This window comes from Rhineura floridana, chromosome 12 (assembly GCF_030035675.1).
Source record: "Rhineura floridana isolate rRhiFlo1 chromosome 12, rRhiFlo1.hap2, whole genome shotgun sequence".
Classification (NCBI taxonomy): Eukaryota; Metazoa; Chordata; class Lepidosauria; order Squamata; family Rhineuridae; genus Rhineura; species Rhineura floridana.
The window spans coordinates 45,134,014-45,153,251 of record NC_084491.1 but is presented as its reverse complement, the minus strand read 5'-3'; the positions used below and the strand labels follow the sequence as shown (position 1 = coordinate 45,153,251).

At 51.1% G+C, this 19,238-nt stretch overlaps 2 protein-coding genes across 5 annotated transcripts in view; one reads left to right on the top strand and one right to left on the bottom strand.

Moving 5' to 3' along the window:
• RNF214 (ring finger protein 214) overlaps nt 1-11,176 on the bottom strand; it is a 21,399-nt gene extending 10,223 nt beyond the window's left edge. For 2 of the 4 annotated variants that reach the window (XM_061593254.1, XM_061593255.1), the window contains exons 1-4: nt 9,653-9,797; nt 8,366-8,506; nt 6,245-6,764; nt 4,651-4,710 (exon numbers count right to left, since the gene is read on the bottom strand). In XM_061593254.1, coding sequence (XP_061449238.1) covers nt 4,651-4,710; nt 6,245-6,764; nt 8,366-8,496 — 711 coding nt within the window. In that variant the 5' untranslated portion in view covers nt 8,497-8,506; nt 9,653-9,797. Of the gene's footprint in view, nt 1-4,650; nt 4,711-6,244; nt 6,765-8,365; nt 8,507-9,595; nt 9,798-11,095 lie in introns of those variants that run through there. The other 2 variants (XM_061593258.1, XM_061593257.1) reach the window with 2 other exon arrangements.
• PCSK7 (proprotein convertase subtilisin/kexin type 7) overlaps nt 11,109-19,238 on the top strand; it is a 21,531-nt gene continuing 13,401 nt past the window's right edge. The window contains exons 1-6 of the mRNA XM_061593259.1: nt 11,109-11,335; nt 13,071-13,583; nt 14,169-14,303; nt 16,485-16,650; nt 18,624-18,714; nt 19,077-19,131. Coding sequence (XP_061449243.1) covers nt 13,083-13,583; nt 14,169-14,303; nt 16,485-16,650; nt 18,624-18,714; nt 19,077-19,131 — 948 coding nt within the window. The 5' untranslated portion in view covers nt 11,109-11,335; nt 13,071-13,082. The remainder of the gene's footprint in view (nt 11,336-13,070; nt 13,584-14,168; nt 14,304-16,484; nt 16,651-18,623; nt 18,715-19,076; nt 19,132-19,238) is intronic.

The window sequence follows — 19,238 nt, the reverse complement described above, 5'->3', positions numbered from 1 at the left end:
AAAATAAATGTGACTTATGTGGGTTTTCACTTGCCCTCAGATCATTTACTCCTGGGTCCCTTTAGCAGAACCACTCCCAGGCACTACATTTCCAGTTAGAAGCTTAGCCATGCTGTGCTTTGACCAGAATCCAGGAGTCCAATATCCCATGCACCAACCCCAAGGTGGTGGATATGGAAAATCCTGTCCTTAGCAGTGAGTTTTAGTTCTTCTCAAGGGAAGGAGGACAGCGAGTGCAGGGACAAGGCCCCCTTCTCCAGGGCCAGGAAGGCAGTCTCTAACTCTCATTTCCAGAAGAGAAAGGGCCTCTTCCCTGAACCTCCAGACATTTCAATCCAGGGAAGCAGGCTGAAGGATAAAGTGTGAACAGAAACAAACCCATGAAGGTAAAAAAATTAAAACACAAACCTACGATGGAGACAGAGCAAAACACTCTTTTACATTCTAATCGTGCAAAAGCATCTCCACTGAGCTGATGGAGGCAGGAAAAAGAAGAGTCACCTTCAGCTGTAGGTGCGTAACTCCATTCTGGGGGGGGGGAGTAACAACACCCCTACAGAGAGGCCTAGCTGTCCTCCTTCACTTGAGAAGAACATAAATTAAGCAGCAAGCACAGAATTCTCTTTTCTCTCAAGTGGAGGACAACAGATGGCAAGGGGGTATCTCAAAAGAGTGCATCTCAGGGGGCCAAGAACACCCCAACCCAGCTGACCCTTCTCTAGAGGAGAAAGTCTGACCTGGACTGGATTTTCCTTGGCTCTTTCACTCTCTGTTAAATTGCCACCTTCCTTATCAGGGATATCAGAGTCTACCCAAAGAAAGGCCCCGGGAATCAGACAGACTTGGGGAAATCTCTGAAAGAGGAGAGGTAACACATTCCCCCCCCCAGCTGGGAATTCGTTAGGAAAAATGAATTACTTGTAATTTATTACTTTTTTTAGGAACGAGTGGGTAATTTCTTTACATTTTGACTGTAATAAAAAAGGAGTAATTTTATTACTTTTGAGCTGTAATTGTAATGTTTCCAGAGTTACTTTTGAGCGTTACCTGGGGGGAAGCAGGGGAAACATTCTGCTTTTCTGATTCGTTAATGAAAATCACATGCTGCTGCGCAGCGTCACTCTTCCCTCGTGCTCTGTGGGTGTTTAGGCAGCAATGAGGGAAGAGGTGGAGAGTGAGACAGGGTGGAGTAGAGAAAACAACTGTTAAAAAATGGATGGTGGTGAAGAATGGAGTGGACATGCAGAACTGTGGAGGTGAGAGACGACATGTGTGTGTGCTAATACTGTGTCTGCACTTGGTGTGAGGGAGTAGACCTCCCTGGCTTCTTGTTGTTATGTGCCTTCAAGTCAATTTCAACTTATTGCGACCCTATGAATCAGCGACCTCCAAGAGCATCTGTCTTGAACCACCCTGTTCAGATCTTGTAAGTTCAGGTCTGTGGCTTCCTTTATGGAATCAATCCATCTCTTGTTTGGACTTCCTCTTTTTCTTCTCCCTTCTGTTTTTCCCAGCATTATTGTCTTTTCTAGTGAACCATGTCTTCTCATAATGTGTCCAAAGTATGATAAACTCAGTTTCATCATTTTAGCTTCTAGTGATAGTTCTGATTTAATTTGTTCTAACACCCAATTATTATTTTTTTGCAGTCCCTGGTATACGCAAACTCTCCTCCAAAGTATTTCAGATGAGTTGATTTTTCTCTTGTCCACTTTTTTCACTGTCCAACTTTCACATACATACATAGAGATCAGGAATACCACGGTCTGAATGATCCTGACTTTAGTGTTCAGTGATACATCTTTGTATTTGAGGACCTTTTCTAGTTCTCTCATAGCTGTCCCCCCCCCAGTCCTAGCCTTCTTCTTATTTCTTGACTATTGTCCCCATTTTGGTTAACGACTGTGCCAAGATATTGATAATCCTTGACAAGTTCAATGGCCTCGTTGTCAACTTTGAAAATGGACTGCCTTCATGATGATTCTGACTTATTGAAAACCTGTGAATAGGGTTTTCATGGCAAACGGTATTCAGAGGGGGTTTACCATTGCCTCCCTCTGAGGGTGAGAGGCAGTGACTGGCCCAAGGTCACCCAGTGAGCTTCATGGCTATGTGGGGATTCGAACCCTGGTCTCCCAGATCATAGTCCACCACCTTAACCACTACACCACACTGGCTCTCTATTGTCAACTTTAAAGTTACATAAATCTTCTGTTGTCATTACTTTAGTCTTCTTGACGTTCAGCTGTAATCCTACTTTTGTGCTTTCCTCTAACTTTCAACAGCACTTGTTTCATATCATTATCATTATGGTATCATCTGCCTATCTTAAATTACTGATATTTCTCCTCCAGTTTTTACACCTCCGTCATCTTGGTCCAATCCCGCTTTCCGTATGATACATTCTGCATATAGACTAAACAAATGCGGTGATAAAATACACCCGTCTCACACCCTTTCCGATGAGGAACCAATTGGTTTCTCCATATTCTGTCCTTACAGTAGCCTCTTGTCCAGAGTATAGGTTGCACATCAGGACAATCAGATGCTGTGGCACCCCCATTGCTTTTAAAGCATTCCATAGTTCTTAATGATCTAAAAATCAAAGGTTTTGCTGTAATCTATAAAAAGCACAGGGTGATTTTCTTCTGAAATTCCTTGGTCCATTCCATTATCCAACGTATGCTTGCGATATGATCTCTGCTACCTCTTCCTTTTTGAAATCCAGCTTGGACATCTGGCATTTCTCACTCCATATATGGTAAGAACCTTTGTTGTAGAATCTTGAGCATTACTTTACTTGCATGGGATATTAAGGCAATAGTTTGATAATTACTGCATTCCTTGGGATCCCCTTTCTTTGGAATTGGGATGTATATTGAACGTTTCTAGTCTGTACTGTAGGCCATTGTTTTCCATTTTTGTTGACAAATTTTTGTCGAAATTTGGACAGATTCAGTCTCAGTAGCCTGTAGCAACTCTATTGGTATGCCATCTGTTTCTGGTGATTTGTTTCTTCCAAGTATTTTAAGAGCAACCTTCACCTCACATTCTAAAATTTCTGGTTCTTCATCATTCGGTTCCTCCATGAATGAATCTGTCATCCTGGCATCTCTTTTATAGAGTTCTTCAGTGTATTGCTTCCATCTTCCTTTTATTTCATCTCGGTCTGTCAGTGTGTTCCCCTGTTGATTATTCAACTCTTGGTTTAAATTTCCCTTTAATTTCTCTGATCTTTTGGAATAGGTCCCTTGTTCTACCCTTTTTGTTGTCCTCTTCTATTTCTATACAATAACTATTGTAATAGTTCTCTTTGTCCTATGTACCAGTCGCTGTATTATTGCATTTAAGGTTCTGACTGTGTTTCTGTCTCCTTTTGCTTTTGCTTTCCTTCTTTCTTTAACCATTTTAGGAGTTTCATCAGTCATCCATTGAGGTCTTTCTCAGTGTGGGACTGGGGAGGGGGTATGACCTGGGGAGAATTCCAAGGGCCAGACAAAGAGTTCTGGAGGGCCACACTGTAGTTCTCCACGCCTGTGCAAGGCTCTCCTGACTCTGCAGCCCTCTCAAAGTCTGACCATCCACTATGAAGGCAGGGGGTCTGTATACTCTGTACCAGTATATTATCCCAGCAAGCAAGTAGAGGCCTATAGCAAGATATTATAGCCTTATGTTAAGCATATATCCAGTGTGTATTTGTTAGCTAGCCTAAAGGATTGTATTCCCCTTTAGGGCCCCAGCATCCTTGGGCTGAGTAGATCACCTCATAACCACCTGAAAACTTATCTAGGTGCTCTAATGAGGACATGATGACTTGCCCAGTATGATGCTGGGAATGTATCTCGTTAGTTCAAAGGCATCAAAGGAGCTCAATTAGGCATATATTCAAGTATATGTATATCAGTTGGTATTTCATAGTTGGCTTAAATCTAGGTCTCACTCCAAAGGCAGGTGGATGAGTCAAGGGACGGTCAATGAACAGATAGGGCAGCAGTTGCTTGTAAGTATAGCCAGGTGGATGAGTCAAATGACGGTCAAGAGAAGGATAGTATAGCAACTGCTTGTTAGCAGAGATAGAGATAAAGATATAAAGTCATATAGTTTGCCAAGGAAGGATGCCAGGGTGTTTCCAGTGAAGATAATATAGTTTTCTAGCAATTAGTCTGCTTTTGAAGGTGTTCTGTGAAAAGGTCAGAATAGCCAATTATAGGCAATAGGTGTCATTATGTAATCTTTGATACCTTAAAGTCATCATTTATGTATGTATTCATGCCAATATTGTATGTAATCCTGCCAATGTTATATGCCAATTTTCATGCTATAAAAGTGTTTCTTGTGTCCAGCATGGGTGTTCAGTCTGACCCAGCTACTGCAGAGCTGTGGGACTGTTCCACTTTTATTGGGATACTTGGCTGTATGCTTGTAAGTTACTCAATAAATTTTAACTCTTTGTAAGCAAATCTCTTGTCTGCATCTCATCTCTGGTAACCCAAAACAACCCGAAGTGTTACAGGGTCACTGAGAGTTGAAGGCTTCCTCCCCTGGAAATGAGGATCTGAGACTGCCTTCCAAGCGCCTTCCTCCACATTAGCTGCCCTCCTTTACTCGAGGAAAGAGACGGCCATTCAGGGAGAAGACACCAAAGCTTACCAGGTTCTTTTCAATGTCCTGGTCGGTGTTCACTTCCAGGTCAGCCGTCCTGAAGTCGGTCTGCAAAGGGAGAAAAGCGTTGGGCCTGTCAAAAATGTCCAGAGAGGCACGTGCAACATTTTGTGATGATGCAGCTTCACCCTTTCAGAGGTTTCCATTACAACAGCCTTTGGTGCCACTGTTTTGCATGGCTGCTGGTCAAGAGGGCCTGGCTCCAGGCCAATCCTTTCCCTTTCCTTGATTGCCAAAGCTAAATTAATCAGAAACATGGGTTCAGGGGTTGTGCATGGGTTCAGATACAGGGTAGCCATCTTTCTGCTTAACCCAGATTCACTGGACTGCTGCAAGGACTAGGAAACTGCAAAGCACTTTGCCCACGTCAAGCAAGCCCACCTCAGCTTGATAACAGGCACCAAAGTGCCTGTGGTCAGTGGTGGAGTTACACCTTGCAAAGTGTAGAGACTCAATGTGCGGCCCCCTGTAGCCACACCCACAAGGAGAGTGCAGAACTGCAGCCATAAGAAAAGCCTGGCTGCTGGATCAGGCCCAAGGGAGCCCAGGCCATCTAGTCCTGCATCCTGGTCTCACAGTGGTCGACCCGACGCCTCAGCTGGGAAGCCCAAAAGCAGGACCTGAGCGCAACAGCAACTGGATTGCAGACACATATTGCCTCCGACAGTGGAAGCAGACAGCAGCTGTCATAGCTAGTAGCCACTGATAGCATTTTTGTCCTCCACATATTTGTCTAATCCCCTTTTGAAGGCTTCCAAGTTGGAAATCCCTACATCTTGTGTGCTGTGTGAAGAAATACCGTTTTTATGTCTGTCAGATTCATTGGATGACCCCAGCTGGATTCTAGCACTGTAAGAGACGCAGAAAGTTTTTTCTCCACACCACACATCATCTCTGTCATGCCCCTCTTACCCACTCTTATTTTAAAAAATATATACAAAAGACTAAAAAGCCCCAAATGTTGTAACCTCTCCTCACAGGGTAGATGCTCCAACCCCTTGATCGATTTGATTGCCCTTTTCTGAAAACAGTGAACTGTCCTGATCCATATATACCACAAAAAACATGCGGTCCACAGTATAATACCTAATTTATTAGGATCAACTAACAATCGTAGAACAAATGTTTATAGAAATAAATTCAACTTGTAAAACATATTAATCTTAAACTAGAGCTCATCTGCCAACTGAAATGCAACCTTTAATTAGAATTGCAAAGAATCTTGCAAAGCAGGGTTACCATTTAAACTGCTAGTGTGAAGCAGGAGCCCTATCAAATAAAAGGAAAAAAGTATCCAGCCTCTACTTGATTATTTTCCCCATTCAACAATTTCCTCTGCGATAATCTGTCAAAACAACAGGAAACCTTGAAAGCCTCCTCGCCGCCTCATTCACTTGCCAGAGCAAGGAGAATCCACCAGTTACTCAGGGGGTCTGGCAAAGATGTTCACTCCTGCTCTGAAAGAAGTCCTGGAGATGTGCACCCCATCCTGATTTCAGTGTATGGCAAGGAGGACCCTCTGTTAGGCAGGAGACTCTCCAAACTAGCCCCCACCCACAACCTCCCCAAATGGGTACCTGACCTGTACTGCAATGTTCTGGGAGGGCTTCTGGGAAGCGCTGTCTTGGTCTTGGTCTTCTACACTCGGAGATGCTGCCAAGGGCGTGTCTTCCAGATCTGGGCATCCGTTCTGCCTCCTGCCATGCTGCAAGATCAATGTCCCCAGCTCAGCCTTGGAGCACGTCAGGACGGCACTGGTCTGGTCCATGGAGTGGTCTGCCTGTGCAAGTGGTGGAGCCATTGGAAGACTTTCCCCAGACAGAGAGGGCCTCTTCTCCCCCACAGCATTGTCCACGTTGGGCAAAGAGAGCTCCTCACTGGAGGGGCATGCTGGGGGCGGAGAGGCAGCCTCAGCAGGAGGGCTGAGCAAAGGCTCTTCTGAGATCTCTTGGTGCTGCGGAGCTGGCAGGGGTGAGTCGCTTTCTCCTTCTCCTACTTCTTCCAAGTGATCATCTTCCCAGCTCTTGCTTGCAGCTGGATTGGTGCAGGTGGCAGCCGGAAGCGGCAGACAATCATTTTCGTGATTGGAAAGGTCACTTGCGCTGTCCCGGGGAGACGGGAACAAAAAAGGAGACAAATCAATGCCCTGTGCACATTTCACCCTAATATGCAAGGGAAAGGGTATCCAGTTGCCCTCCTCACGCTCCCAGGCACTAAGGAGGGAGGGATAACGTACAAGCCACCTGCTCAGGTGCTCTTGACAGAAAGCCAAATGTCTCTGGACATTTCTGGAGAAAATCTTGGAAATGTGACAGAGCAATGCTCAGAAAGCAATTAAGGAAAACCCAAATGTTATCTTTAAGTTGTTTTCTTGATGTTTCACTTCTGCCTTGTGATTTTTGGAGCTTTAGAGGTGGCAATTACTAGGAAGTCACTGAGACTTAACTCCCACCAGGCCCGTTCTGTGCTTGAAACCCCTTCTTCAACACTTCGATGTGGAAGATGGAAACCCTCTGTCGACACTTCCATAACCTCCCAAGGCCCACAACATCAACAGCAACAAGAATATATAACTCTAGTGCTTTTGTGTGGTCAAAGCACTTCACACACGTTATCTTATTCATGTATTTAAGCACTTCCCTGGTAGCCAAGGAAGAGCATGCAAGGGAACGAGGGCGCTGGTAGAGAAGGCATAGAGCACTCTAGCTCTGCCAGCCCTCAGCAGGTTCATAACTTCTGCGGCTTTACTTACAAGGCTGCATTACCTCATGTTGATAGTTAAAACAACCCCACAAGGTAGGCTATTAACGCCCTTCACCTCTATTGCAGATGGGTGTGTGTGTGCGTCTCAGAATGATTTGCCCAAGGCCACCCACTTGACATATGGCAGAGGAGAGGGGCTTCCTCATTTATAGCACAATCAGTAACGAATTAAGTGATCTCCAACGTGAGAGAACAAAGTTTAGAGCAAAGGCGAGTAAGAGGTGACATGGTAGAAGTTTATAAAATTTTGCATGGCATGAAGAGAGCGGATAGAGGTAAGTTCTTCTCCCTCTCTCATAACACTAGAAGTCGTGGACATCCAGTGAAGCTGAATGCTGGAAGACTCAGAACAGACAAAAGAATGTACTTCTCCACACAGCAGAGCATAGTTAAACTGTGGAACTCACCCCCACAAGAGGCAGTGGTGGCTTGGATGGCTTTAAGAGAAGACTGGGCAAATTCATGGCAGACGAGGCTATCAGCGGTTACCAGCCATGATGGCTATGCTCTGCCTCCACAGTCAGAGGAAGCGTGCTTCCAAATGTCCGTTGCTGGAAACCTCAGCAGGGCAGAGTGCTGCCCTGTTCAGGTCCGGCTGGCAGGCTTCCCACCGGGGCATCTGACTGGCCACCGTGAGAACAGGATGCTGGACTAGATGAGCCCCTTGCAGCCTGGTCCAGCAGGCTCTTCTGATGTTCTTATGTAGCTCAGTGGCACAGCACAAGCGGTGCCCACCAGGGGTCCCAGCATCTCCAGGAAGGAGTGTGAAACGGCCCCACAGAGCCGCTGGCAGTGAGTACATAATTGTTTGAAATATGTTTGTCATGACTTGCTTTTACCTGTTTAATGGAAAATTTCAATGTTTCTTGTAAACCACTTAGAGGTCTTTGCGTTCAAGCAGTATATCCATTTTGTTAAATAAACAGTGTGCCCTGCTTACCTCAGAGGCGAAGTGGCAAGTCCTTTGGGCAGCTCAGCATCAGGTGGGGCAGCAGGAATGCTCTCACTGTCCTCCTCTTCCTCTTCCTCTTCCTCTTCCTCCTCCTCCTCTTTGGTTTGCTCTGATGCCATCGCTCTTCCTCTGCGAGCAAAGAATCCAAGGGTCACAGTGCCTCTCCTCCCTCTGGAGCCGTGCTCAGAAGGCCGGGTGACAGCAGGCAGATTCGGGTTCCCATTGCACAGGTAGGGAGCAGTTGCAGAACGAGGCTTAAAGCAGCAACCGCATGACCCCCCCCCAGGGAAAAGGCATAGTTGAGACTTTGCTATCACAAAAACAGGGGCAGATGAAGACCCCCCAAGAGCCAGCAGTCAGCACCCACCCGAGTTCAGCACAGTAGGCTGACCCTGCAGAACCTCGACACTGCCTGGCATATCTGGGCGTAACACTCACTCGCAGCCCAACAATCAGGTGGCTGGTTGTCTGTGCGGCTCCCGGTCCCCAACCAGGAGAAGGGGGGAGGGAGGCTCCTGAACCAGTTGCTTTCAGAGCAGAGGGATGTTCTTGCAGCTCCCTCTTCCAGGCAACTGGTGCAGGGACCTCAATACTCCCCCCCTCCCTTACCCATCCCATAACCTGAATGCCAGGGAGGTGAGACTCAAGCCCAGGCAAGAGCAGGGGCCCCTGACCTCCCTGGTTGCAAAGAGGCCAGGTGCGCCTACCTGAGCGCAGGACCGACTGGGTAAGCAGCGGTTCCGCCACCCAGGACCCATCCAGCCCCGCGGACTCCGCCTCTACCCAAGAAAAAGCCGCAAGGGGACTTGGCTCGGTGGCCTTCTGGGCACTTGGGCTCTGCAGCGCAGGCCGAACTGGCCGGATTCGGAAGGGGCCCACCTTAAGGGGGGGCTCTATTAATTAAGGGTGCCAACCCGTGGCGCTGTACCCGTGGGGGGGGCAGCCCTCGGAAGCGCAGGAAGGGCTTACTCTCGGGTAGAGGCGCAAGGTCCGCCTGTAAAATACCAGTGCAGGGGACCCGTCTCCCTTTCATAGCATGAGACCTTCGGGGGTGGAGAGGAAGGGAGAGAAGGCGGCATTCCCGCGCCCCTTTCCGAAGCTTCTCTACGGGGGGCGCGGGAGAGAGAGTGGGGGGCCGCCGGGCTCCGAAAGGAAGGGGGCGCCACCGCCGGGCCGCAGGGAGGGAGGGGGGACGGGGGGGACGGACGGGAGACCTGCCTCTGGCGGACTCCGCAGCTCCGGCTGGGCCTCGACTCAGCGGCGCCCGCTGCCTACCTGGCCCGCTCGGAGGGACGGCGCAGCCGGGGCGAAGCGCGACCTGGAAGGCTCCCTTCCCTCCCTTCCTTCGCCCCGCGGAGGAAGCGCAGCCGAGAGGGGAGCCCGGCAGGCGCCGCTCCGCACAGCTCCCCCTGCCGCCCGGGAGGACAGGAAAGACGGAGAGGAAAGGAGGAGCCCCCCCCCCACGCACGCTCCGGAGAGAGGGGGGGGAGGGCAGCACAGCTGGACCCCGGACAGCCACCTCCCACCCCTCCAAAAACAGACAAATAAATAAATAAAATCGGGGGCTTTCTCCTCCCCACTGAGCCTCGAAATCTTTTTGTCATACTCTGGAGTCTGGACACATCATGAGAAGACACGATTCACTAGAAAAGACAATAATGCTGGGAAAGACAGCATAAGACAGATAAGAGAAAAATCAACTCATTTGAAATGTGGTGATGGAGGAGAGCTTTGCGGATACCATGGACTCCGAAAAAGACAAATAATTGGGTGTTAGAATAAATTAAACCAGAAGTTAAAATGATGAAACTGAAGTTATCATACTTTGGACACATCATGAGAAGACATGATTCACTTGAAAAGACACTAATGCTGGGAAAAACAGCAGGGAGTAGAAAAAGAGGAAGGCCAAACAAGAGATGGATTGATTCCATAAAGGAAGCCGCAGACCTGAACTTACAAGATCTGAGCAGGGTGGTGCATGACAGATGCTCTTTGAGGTCGCTGATTCATAGGGCCGCCATAAGTCGTAATCGACCTGAAGGCACAGAACGACAACAGTAACAGGAAGCAAAGGCAAGGAAGTGGAGCGAGTGTAGTTCACCCCCCCCCGCAAAAGCTGCTCAGTCAAAGCAACAGAAGTTCTTGAGGGGGGGAAGACGCAAGGATCGGGATACCCCAGCAGGTTATGGGTGTGCAAAGAAGGCCTCTCCCGACCCCCGGGAATGCACCCCAGCGGAGGGGGGGGCGCCTGCCATCGTGCTTCACTCGTTGTTGTTGTTGTTGTTATGTACCTTCAAGCCGACTTGGGTGTTCTGACACCCAATTACTTGTCATTTTCGCAGCCCATGGTATCCGCAAAGCTCTCCTCCAACACCACATTTCAAAGGAGTTGATTTTTCTCTTATCCGCTTTTTTCACTGTCCAACGTTCACATCCATACATAGAGATCGGGAATACCATGGTCTGAATGATCCCAACTTTAGCGTTCAGTCTTCACTCTACTTTTATGGTATTATTTCGGGGCATCAGCCACACTTCCCCCCCCTCCCTTAGAGCGGCACCAGCAGGGCCCTGCCCCCCCCCCGCGGGGCTGCCCTTTCTAGCGCCAAGGGAGGGGGCGAGGGGCAGCCCGTCCAGCCTGCCTGCCTGCTGCGCGCCCTGGAGAGGGTTCGGGGCGCAGCACCAAGAGTCTCTCTTCCGCGCCTCGCAACCCACCTGCCCGCCGGCTCCGGGAGGGCGGGAAGGAGGGAGGGGTGCCGGCTCCGGATGTGACGCGTCCAGCCGCCGCGCCTCCCTGGCCGCCGCCGGATCCGACCCGGCTGGCTCGCCGCCTTCACGCGGAACCGGCCAAGCTGGAGAAGCCGGGCGGCTGCGCACCGAGGAGGAAGGCCGCCGTCGTCGCCGCCCGCCGGGAGAGACGCGCCTGGCCCGCTCCATGCGCCCCCCTCCGCCGCGGTAGGTGCGGTTGCTCCGGATCGTGACCGCCGCGGACGCGGCTCGCTCCGAAGAGAGGCGCAGGCTCGGGGCGGGAGAGGAGAGGGCTGGAGCCGCCTCTGGCGGGCCCGACACGCTAGGCAGCGAGCGGTCGGGCGAGATCTCCGCTCCGGGCGGGGCAGGCGGACCCCGGGGGCGAGAGCGAGCCGTCGCTGCCGGGTGGGCCACGCTTCCGCCTCGTCCCGGGAGGGCTCCCGGCCGCCGCTAGTCAAGACTGCCCCCTCCCCTCCCCGGGGACGGCTGACCGGCTCCCCACTGCAAGGGGAAGGGAAGCAACCTGGCCCTAAAGGAACGGGGGGGCGGCTCGGTCCCACCGGGACTTTCTTGGCCCCTGCGGAGCACGCCTTTGCTGCACCCCCTCTCCTTGCGTCTCTTTGGCCCACCTTGCGGGGTAGCTCAAGAGAGCTTTCCTTCCAACAGCCCGCGCGGGAGCTCTTGGCGGCAGATGAGGGAGGGTCCCGGTGCCAAGATCCAGGCGAGGGCAAAGGCTGGCCAGCGTTTGGAGGGAGGGGCGACTTCACCGTTCAGGTGTTCTCATCAGGTTTTGAGTCCAAAACCTCTTTGGGCAAAATTCAGGCGGGACAAATCTCTTGGATTCCTTGGTTGAGATGCCCAGTTTCTGGGACCCCCGTTCCAAACTGATAACTGACTTTTAGGAGTCAAATGCTGCAGACCATTGGCTGGGATCCTGGGCTAGGATAACACCAAAAGAAAGCATTTTGAACTTTGCAAATATTTGAACTTCAGTGTAGGATTTTGACCCGATCTAAATGAAGGGTACCTGCTTGATAACACTCATAGGTGTATACTTATAAGTTTATACAAAAATTAGGCATATAAAAGGTCTCTATGGCCTGGCCATTTCACTGCAACACAGCCCTAGAACTAATGGATAACAATCTCATCACCTTGTTGCAGCCCCAGTTAATCATTTCTTTGCAGCCGCATTTTCAAAGCATCTCTTCAGCCCCAGGGCATCTGTATGGTGGACCAGCCTTGGCCTCTTTTTCTTCTTGGATTAAAAAAACAAAGGAAAAAGTGGGGAAAAAACTCTTCCACTTACTCCACTTGCCTGGAGTGGTAGCAGCCCTTCTTGGTGCCAGCCTTCTGGGAATAACACATGTTCTCCTAGGCTGTTGTCTGTAATGGAATAAAGAGGATTTCTCTCTCCCACACACGGCATCTAGTTTTACCGGCTGCTGGATTTGGGGAAAGGGTTAAGAAACAGCATTGCTGAAAGCGAAGCCCTTTAGCATGTGTGGCTTGATGTGTGAAAGTGGATTGCAGTTGAAACGTGAACTCCTTACCAGGGCTGGAGGCAGAGATGGTCTCCTTTAGTAAACATTGTGTGGGTGGACTTGCAAAAGCAAAGTAGCTTCCCTGACATTTCCTGCCCCAATACCAAACAGGATCCTATTTCGGTTTTACTTCCTCAAAGAAGCAGCGAGAGGAGCGTATCTGTGTCCGCTTGTGAGTGATGTGGGGCCCTTGATGAGCTGTGGTGCAAAGGCAGCTGGCACCAAAGATGCTGGCTGGGGGGCAGGGACTGAAATAGTAAATGGGTCTCAGCAGGTACTTTTGGCAAAGCGGGCAGCACTGGTCTTGCCATGGGGACAGGGCGGGGCAAGGCAAGGAAGGCTGAAGTTCCCCAGGGCAAGAAGGGTGGCTCTCCTGATTTTGCTCTCCGCCCTTGCAGTTTGCCTGTCGGATGCCGCCCTGGAGAGGGAAGGCGCCATCATGGAGAGCAATGATGGAGGCTGCGCTGTGGCTCCAGGTGTGCCTTTGGCTGATCCCAGCCTGGATCCCTTCGCTGTCGCCAAATGGACTTGCCTACGGGGCAAAACTGCAGCTCGGGGTGGAGCCCTGTGGGGCAGCTGGTTGCCGTGGGGAGCTGATGTGGGCGGTGCATTTGACTGTGCCCAAGGGGACACCATCCTCTGAGGAGGAGCTGGACTGGCGGGCGGACAAGCTAGCTAAGGAGGCCGGCCTCGTGAACATTGGCCGGATCGGAGAGCTGAAGGGCCACTACCTCTTTGGCTACCAGCCGGCAAGCCACGTGGAGCCTGGCCTTGAGGCCATCCAGCAGTCAGCAGAGGAGGTGTTTGCCCAGCACGACAGTGTGCGATGGCATGGCCAGCAGCAGCTCCTGAAACGCTCCAAGCGCAGCCTGCGCTTTAACGACCCCAAGTTCCCCCAGCAGTGGCACCTGGTAAGTGGATCCCTGGCCTTGGATGAGACTGAAGAACGAGACTGGGCAAGGCTAGGTTTGGCCCAGAAACTCTGCGGGAGGGCTGGTGGCAGAGAGTCATACGTTCAGCTGCTGCCCATCCCGGGGGACACCCTTCCCCCCCAAAGCAGGAGTGGAGAAGCTGGACCCTCCAAATGTCATTGGGCAACAGTTTCCACCAGCTCTGGCCAGCCTGGCCAATGGCCAGGGGTGATGGGGATTGTAGTCCAGCAGCATCTGCAGGGCCGCAGCATCTTCCCTAACCCTGTCCTAAAGTTTGGAGGGGCCTGGAGTTCCTCAGCAAGTGGGATATGGATGCCTTCTCAGGGCAAGGAGGGCACGGAGGCAGCAGCCGCTCAGAACCCCACCTTTCCACCCCGTCGCAGAGTGCTCGTGATGAGCCCCCCTTCTGCGGCTTGCTGGGGGCACTGTGAGCACCTGAGATGCATGAGGCTGTGCCCTCTGGGTCCTTGCTTCCCTGCTCCTGCCACTATGGGGGGGGGATCCAGGCTTGCCTCCGTCCTGTGCCATCAGAACTTTGCATCTTCCTTCTGTCTGCCGGCCCAGAACAATCGCAAGAACCCCGGGATGGACATCAATGTGACAGGCGTCTGGGAGAGGAATGTGACTGGCCAGGGCGTGACGGTGGTGGTGGTGGACGATGGTGTGGAGCACACCATCAAAGACATCCAGCCCAACTATGTGAGTAGCTGTCAGTGTTACCCTTGGGCAGGGCAGGGGTGTCGTAGCTGCTTGGGTTAGGTGGGAGAGGGAGGGAAGGAGAGCCTGGCTGGAGTTTTGGAGGACTGGGATACATGCTTTCAAGGAGGAGGGATTTGGCCATTTTAGCCATCTGGATCCTGGCCAGCAGGCAACAACTTGCCTGGGCACAGAGTTGGCCACTGGGTCAAGTTGGTCAGGATTATCAGCTAACTCTGGTGTCTGAGTGATGGAGGAGGCAGTGAGTAGGCAGTTCATGGAATGGCCCACCAGGCGAGTCCAGGCTGATGAGAGGAAGGGAGGCCAGTCGGCCTGACCTGACTCAGGATAGTTTACACACGCTGCTTCCAGGTGGTTGGGGCTGACGCTGCCCCAGTGGAATGGGAATGCTGGGAAAGTGCTGCCTCCTTTCAGACACTGGGGAGCTGGGTTCAGGTTCTGTTGCCACCAAGGGCAGCAGAAAGATACAACATGCCCTGCTGTGCTGTGCTGGTAAATGTGGTGGAGATTTGGCCAATTGTCAATGCTGCCCATGAAGGCCTTTCAAGCTGTTCTTACAGGCTGCCCAGGAAGATGTCATTGCCACTTTCCACAAGGTGTATTCTGCTGGTCTTGTGCAATCCAACATTAGAATACCAAACATCGGGGTGGTGAATAACTGAACCACTCTAGTTGTGCAAGGCCAGCCTGATCTCCCTGTTGACCTTGGCCTTGAAATTGTTCAGGCGCTTTTGGGTTTCTCTCACCTGAGGCAACAGAAACGGTGAAGAGGGGAACTGGGGTCGGGAGCACCAGGAAGCCAGGAGACTTCCTTCTCTGAGCTGAAGGTGGAGCTGTGACCCACCTTTGTGGGCCTGTTCAACTTCTTTGAAAAAAGGAGAGGTTCTGACTTGGATTCCAAAGCATCCAGTCACTGATGATGGAGGTTGTTTGTGTGTGCCACAGATTTTGTTATTGTTATCCTTCAAGTCGATTACGACTTATGGCGTCCCTATGAATCAACGACCTCCAAGAGCATCTGTCCTGAACCACCCTGTTCAGTCTTGTAAGTTCAGGTCTGTGGCTTCCTTTATGGAGTCATTCCATCTCTTGTTTGGCCTTCCTCTTTTTCTACTCCCTTCTGTTTTTCCAAGCATGATTGTCTTTTCTAGTGAATCATGTCTTCTCATTATGTGTCCAAAGTATCATACAGTTTCATCATTTTATCCTGAGTCAGTCAGCACGGCCTGCAGCCTTCAACTGGGGTCTTGGAATGAGGTGGAGACTTCTTATTTCATCTTGTGGGCCTTGGGAAATTGGGCAGTTTGGCTGTTATTTGTTTCATTCAAAATGTGTATCCTTCCTCTTGGTTACTGGGCCAAGTTCAAGGTTCTGGTTTTGGTGTACAAAGCCCTATACAGCTTGGGACTAGGATACCTGAAAGATCGTCTTACCCCTTATATACCCAGCAGATCACTGAGCTCTGCAGGTGAGGGGCTTCTGTAGATACCGTCTTATCAGGAGGTCTGTTCCTCACAACATAGGAAGTGGACCTTTAGTGCAGTGGCACTGAGCCTTTAGAATTCTCTCCCCTTAACTATTAAACTGGCACCATCTCTGTTATCTTTTCAGTGCCTGTTGAAGACCTTCCTCTTTCAACAAGCCTTTTCAGAAGAGACGTTATCCCAGTCTGCGTCTGTGTTGGAATTGCTTTTTAAGATGTTTTTAAAGCTTTTGTTTAAAAAAGATGTTTTGAAAGGTTTTTTTTTTTTAAGATGTTTTTAAAGTCTGTCATAATTTGGAGTGTTTTTAGTGTTTTTGTTTGCCGCCCTGGGCTCCGACTGGGAGGAAGGGCTGATATTAATTAATTAATTAAATAAATAATATTGCATGAGCCTCCCAGGATTAAAATCAAATACAACTGTAGGCAATAAAGTTACAATAGGAGGCAGCATTCAGATCCAGAGCAACCCTGCCAACCTTTTTTATCATAAGGGTTCAAAGCTGAAACGATCCGAACACCTGGTGAAAGAATAATGTCTTGACCCTTTGCTGCAAGGGAGGCTGCCACCTGTCCTTAGACTGGCTTGCTCCCCAGTTGTAGCATGCCTCACTGAGGTGTGCTGAGAACTCCATGCTCCCAGGGAAAGGGGGTCTCACGGCTGGGTCTGGTCCCTCTTTCAGAGTCCCGAAGGCAGCTATGACTTGAACTCCAATGACCCAGACCCCATGCCCCACCCAGACGAGGAAAATGGCAATCACCATGGGACCCGGTGTGCTGGGGAAATTGCGGCTGTCTCCAACAACAGTTTCTGTGCTGTGGGAGTTGCCTACGGCAGCCGGATTGCAGGTACCAGCGCCTGATGATGGGGAAGTGCCCAGATTCCCTGTCCTATAATGTTTGTGTATGTTTTATGTAGGTTGAATTTGAGAGCAGATTCTGTCCTGGGTGGACCTTGGAAATCAGGGCCGCAATAACTAGCATGCCACTTGATTGGTGGGGAGGGGGGATCACGTGTAATGGTTTCCAGTGGACTTGCAGAGCCCCTATGGTGAAGCATTTCCACCTCCCCCCATCAGTGAGGCGGGGGCTTTACTGAATGCCCATTTGATGTGAAAGAAGCAAGTCCTGATGATGCTCTTCTGAGCTGCCCTGGGACCAACACTGCTGAGCTGAACTTCTGGCTTTCACAGACCATTCACCATGGCGGGGGCGGGGGGGGGCTCTGGGCTCGCTGCTGGCCTCTCCACAGGCGAGATGACCGTCTGGCTCACACTTTCTCTCGCCGGAAATCCAGGCTGGGGTTCTGTAAAGATGAGAGACAGAGGCTGCCATTCTCATCTTTGGACAGCAGATGGCGACTTCTCCCTATAGTGAGCAGTAGATTAATGGGGGGGGGGAAACAGGTTACAGTACTTTATTTCACAGCCTTCTTTTTGCGTATGCTTTTTTAATATGTTGTGGGGGGGAGTTGTCCCTCTTCAGTGCTGATTTTGTGATGTTTTTGGGACAGACTAGCAAACCTGATGCAAGAGGGCAGCTGAGCCAAGTCTGGGCAGCCTTGGGGGTCTGTCTGCCCCCTCTGGGGATGATCTGGTGAGGCAGTGGATACGGTGCTTGCAGTGCCCCAAACCAAGGAGCGGAAGGGGGGGGCGTTTCTTCTGCAGCTGAAACACGCAGGCAGCTCCTGTCTGGAGCAATGCTCTCTAACTGCAAGTCTAAACTTCCCGTGCAAGTTGGCTCAATTAACAGCTCTTGGTTCACTGGAACTGTGGCTCCTGATCATGTGTGTGTGTGTACGTGTGTGTTTGTTTGTTTGCTTTCACCAACTATTCCTCAGGAGGTTTGCAACTTGAATGGCAGACAACCACGGTTGATATTATGAAATTAATGTATTACTTAGAATAGCTGACAGCTTAAAAGAACCCATCGCATTTTTCGAGTTGTTCAGGCCAAAGTGGATCTGGGGGGGCCACTGAACACATCCCACTGCCTGGGGAGGATTTTGAGCCAGGCAAGTCCGTGCCCGGCTCTCCCTCTGCTCCGTTGCCCTCCAGACTCCTTGCCTGCCCCCCTTTTCTTGTAGCACACGCATGCGCAGTCCAGGGTCAGTGGTCCTGCTCAGCCGGTAGGAATTGGCTCTTCCAACTTCCTTTTGCTGGTTAGCAGGCGTGAGTTCCACCAGCTCAGCTTCACTTTCACTCCAAAGACATCATGGTCAGATATTGTTTATATAGCCCAGGGGTGGATAATCTCAGGCGCAGGGGCCAAATGTGGCCCTCCAGGCCTCTCTGCCTGGCCCTTGGGACTGCCTGTGCCACGCCCCCTTCCCCAGGCCACACCCCTCACTGGCCCTGCTCTGCACCCTCCCCTCGGGATGTTCCTTGACTGGGATGTGTCCCCGAATTGCAGCAATGCCTTGTGCTTGCCTGGACAGAGGGTGGAGAGGAGTGTGTGTCTGGTCACACTTGCAGTTTTGCCATGCCCATCGCTGGCATGCGGTCCCCAGAAGGTTGCCAAAAAAGGCTCCTTCTCCTGATACAGCCCTTTTAATGTACAAAGTGTGGTATGGTCTCTCCCCTTTTTTCTGTTCTCACAATACCCCTGTGAGGTGGGTCACTTTTATTCCCCGGGACTGAGAGGGAGCCAGCCACTTTCCCACAGGCGCCAGTAAGCCTTGGGCTGAAGCAAGCCTCAGACACAGGCCTCCTTCCTTTTGGGTGGCAACAGAGGCTCTCTCTCTTTCTCTGAATAGTTTCCCAGGCCTCCCCAGGCCAGGCCAGGCCAGGCCAAGTAAACCTGGATTGTCTTTGGCTGTGCAGGGATCCGTGTGCTGGATGGGCCGCTCACCGACAGCATGGAGGCTGTGGCATTCAACAAGCACTATCAGATCAATGACATCTACAGCTGTAGGTCAGTGGGGTGTAAGAGCACAGAAATAAGACTGCATGGCAGCTGGGGGGTGAGGTGAAGTTGGTGCCAGGGGTTCTGGTCCCAGACGCAATGGCAGGAGGGCTGATTTCTCAGTTGCCTGTGAGTGTTGCTGGAAATCTGGGCCCCCAAGAGGTGTTCCCTTTCTAATGTGAGCACCCCCGCAGACGGTCTTTGACCAGCAGGAGAGAGAGGGGCTCCTCTCCGCTGTCTGTGCAGCCTGTGTCCCTTCCAGAGTGCACGGTCTGCTGCTGCGGCCTGCCACTCCCGGGAGCACTTGAAATCACAGGCTGTGGCCCTCATGTCTGCTCCTGAGTGCTCTTTCTTGGTCTTCCCATTCACAGCTGGGGCCCAGACGATGATGGCAAAACTGTGGACGGCCCTCACCAGCTTGGAAAGGTGTGGAGGGATTTCGTGAGTCAGTGGAGGGAGCAGGAGGGCCTGGGGGCTGCTGCTCTCTTTGCCCCGTTTCTGCTTCTCTAACAAGCCAGCTGGGCTGAGAGGAG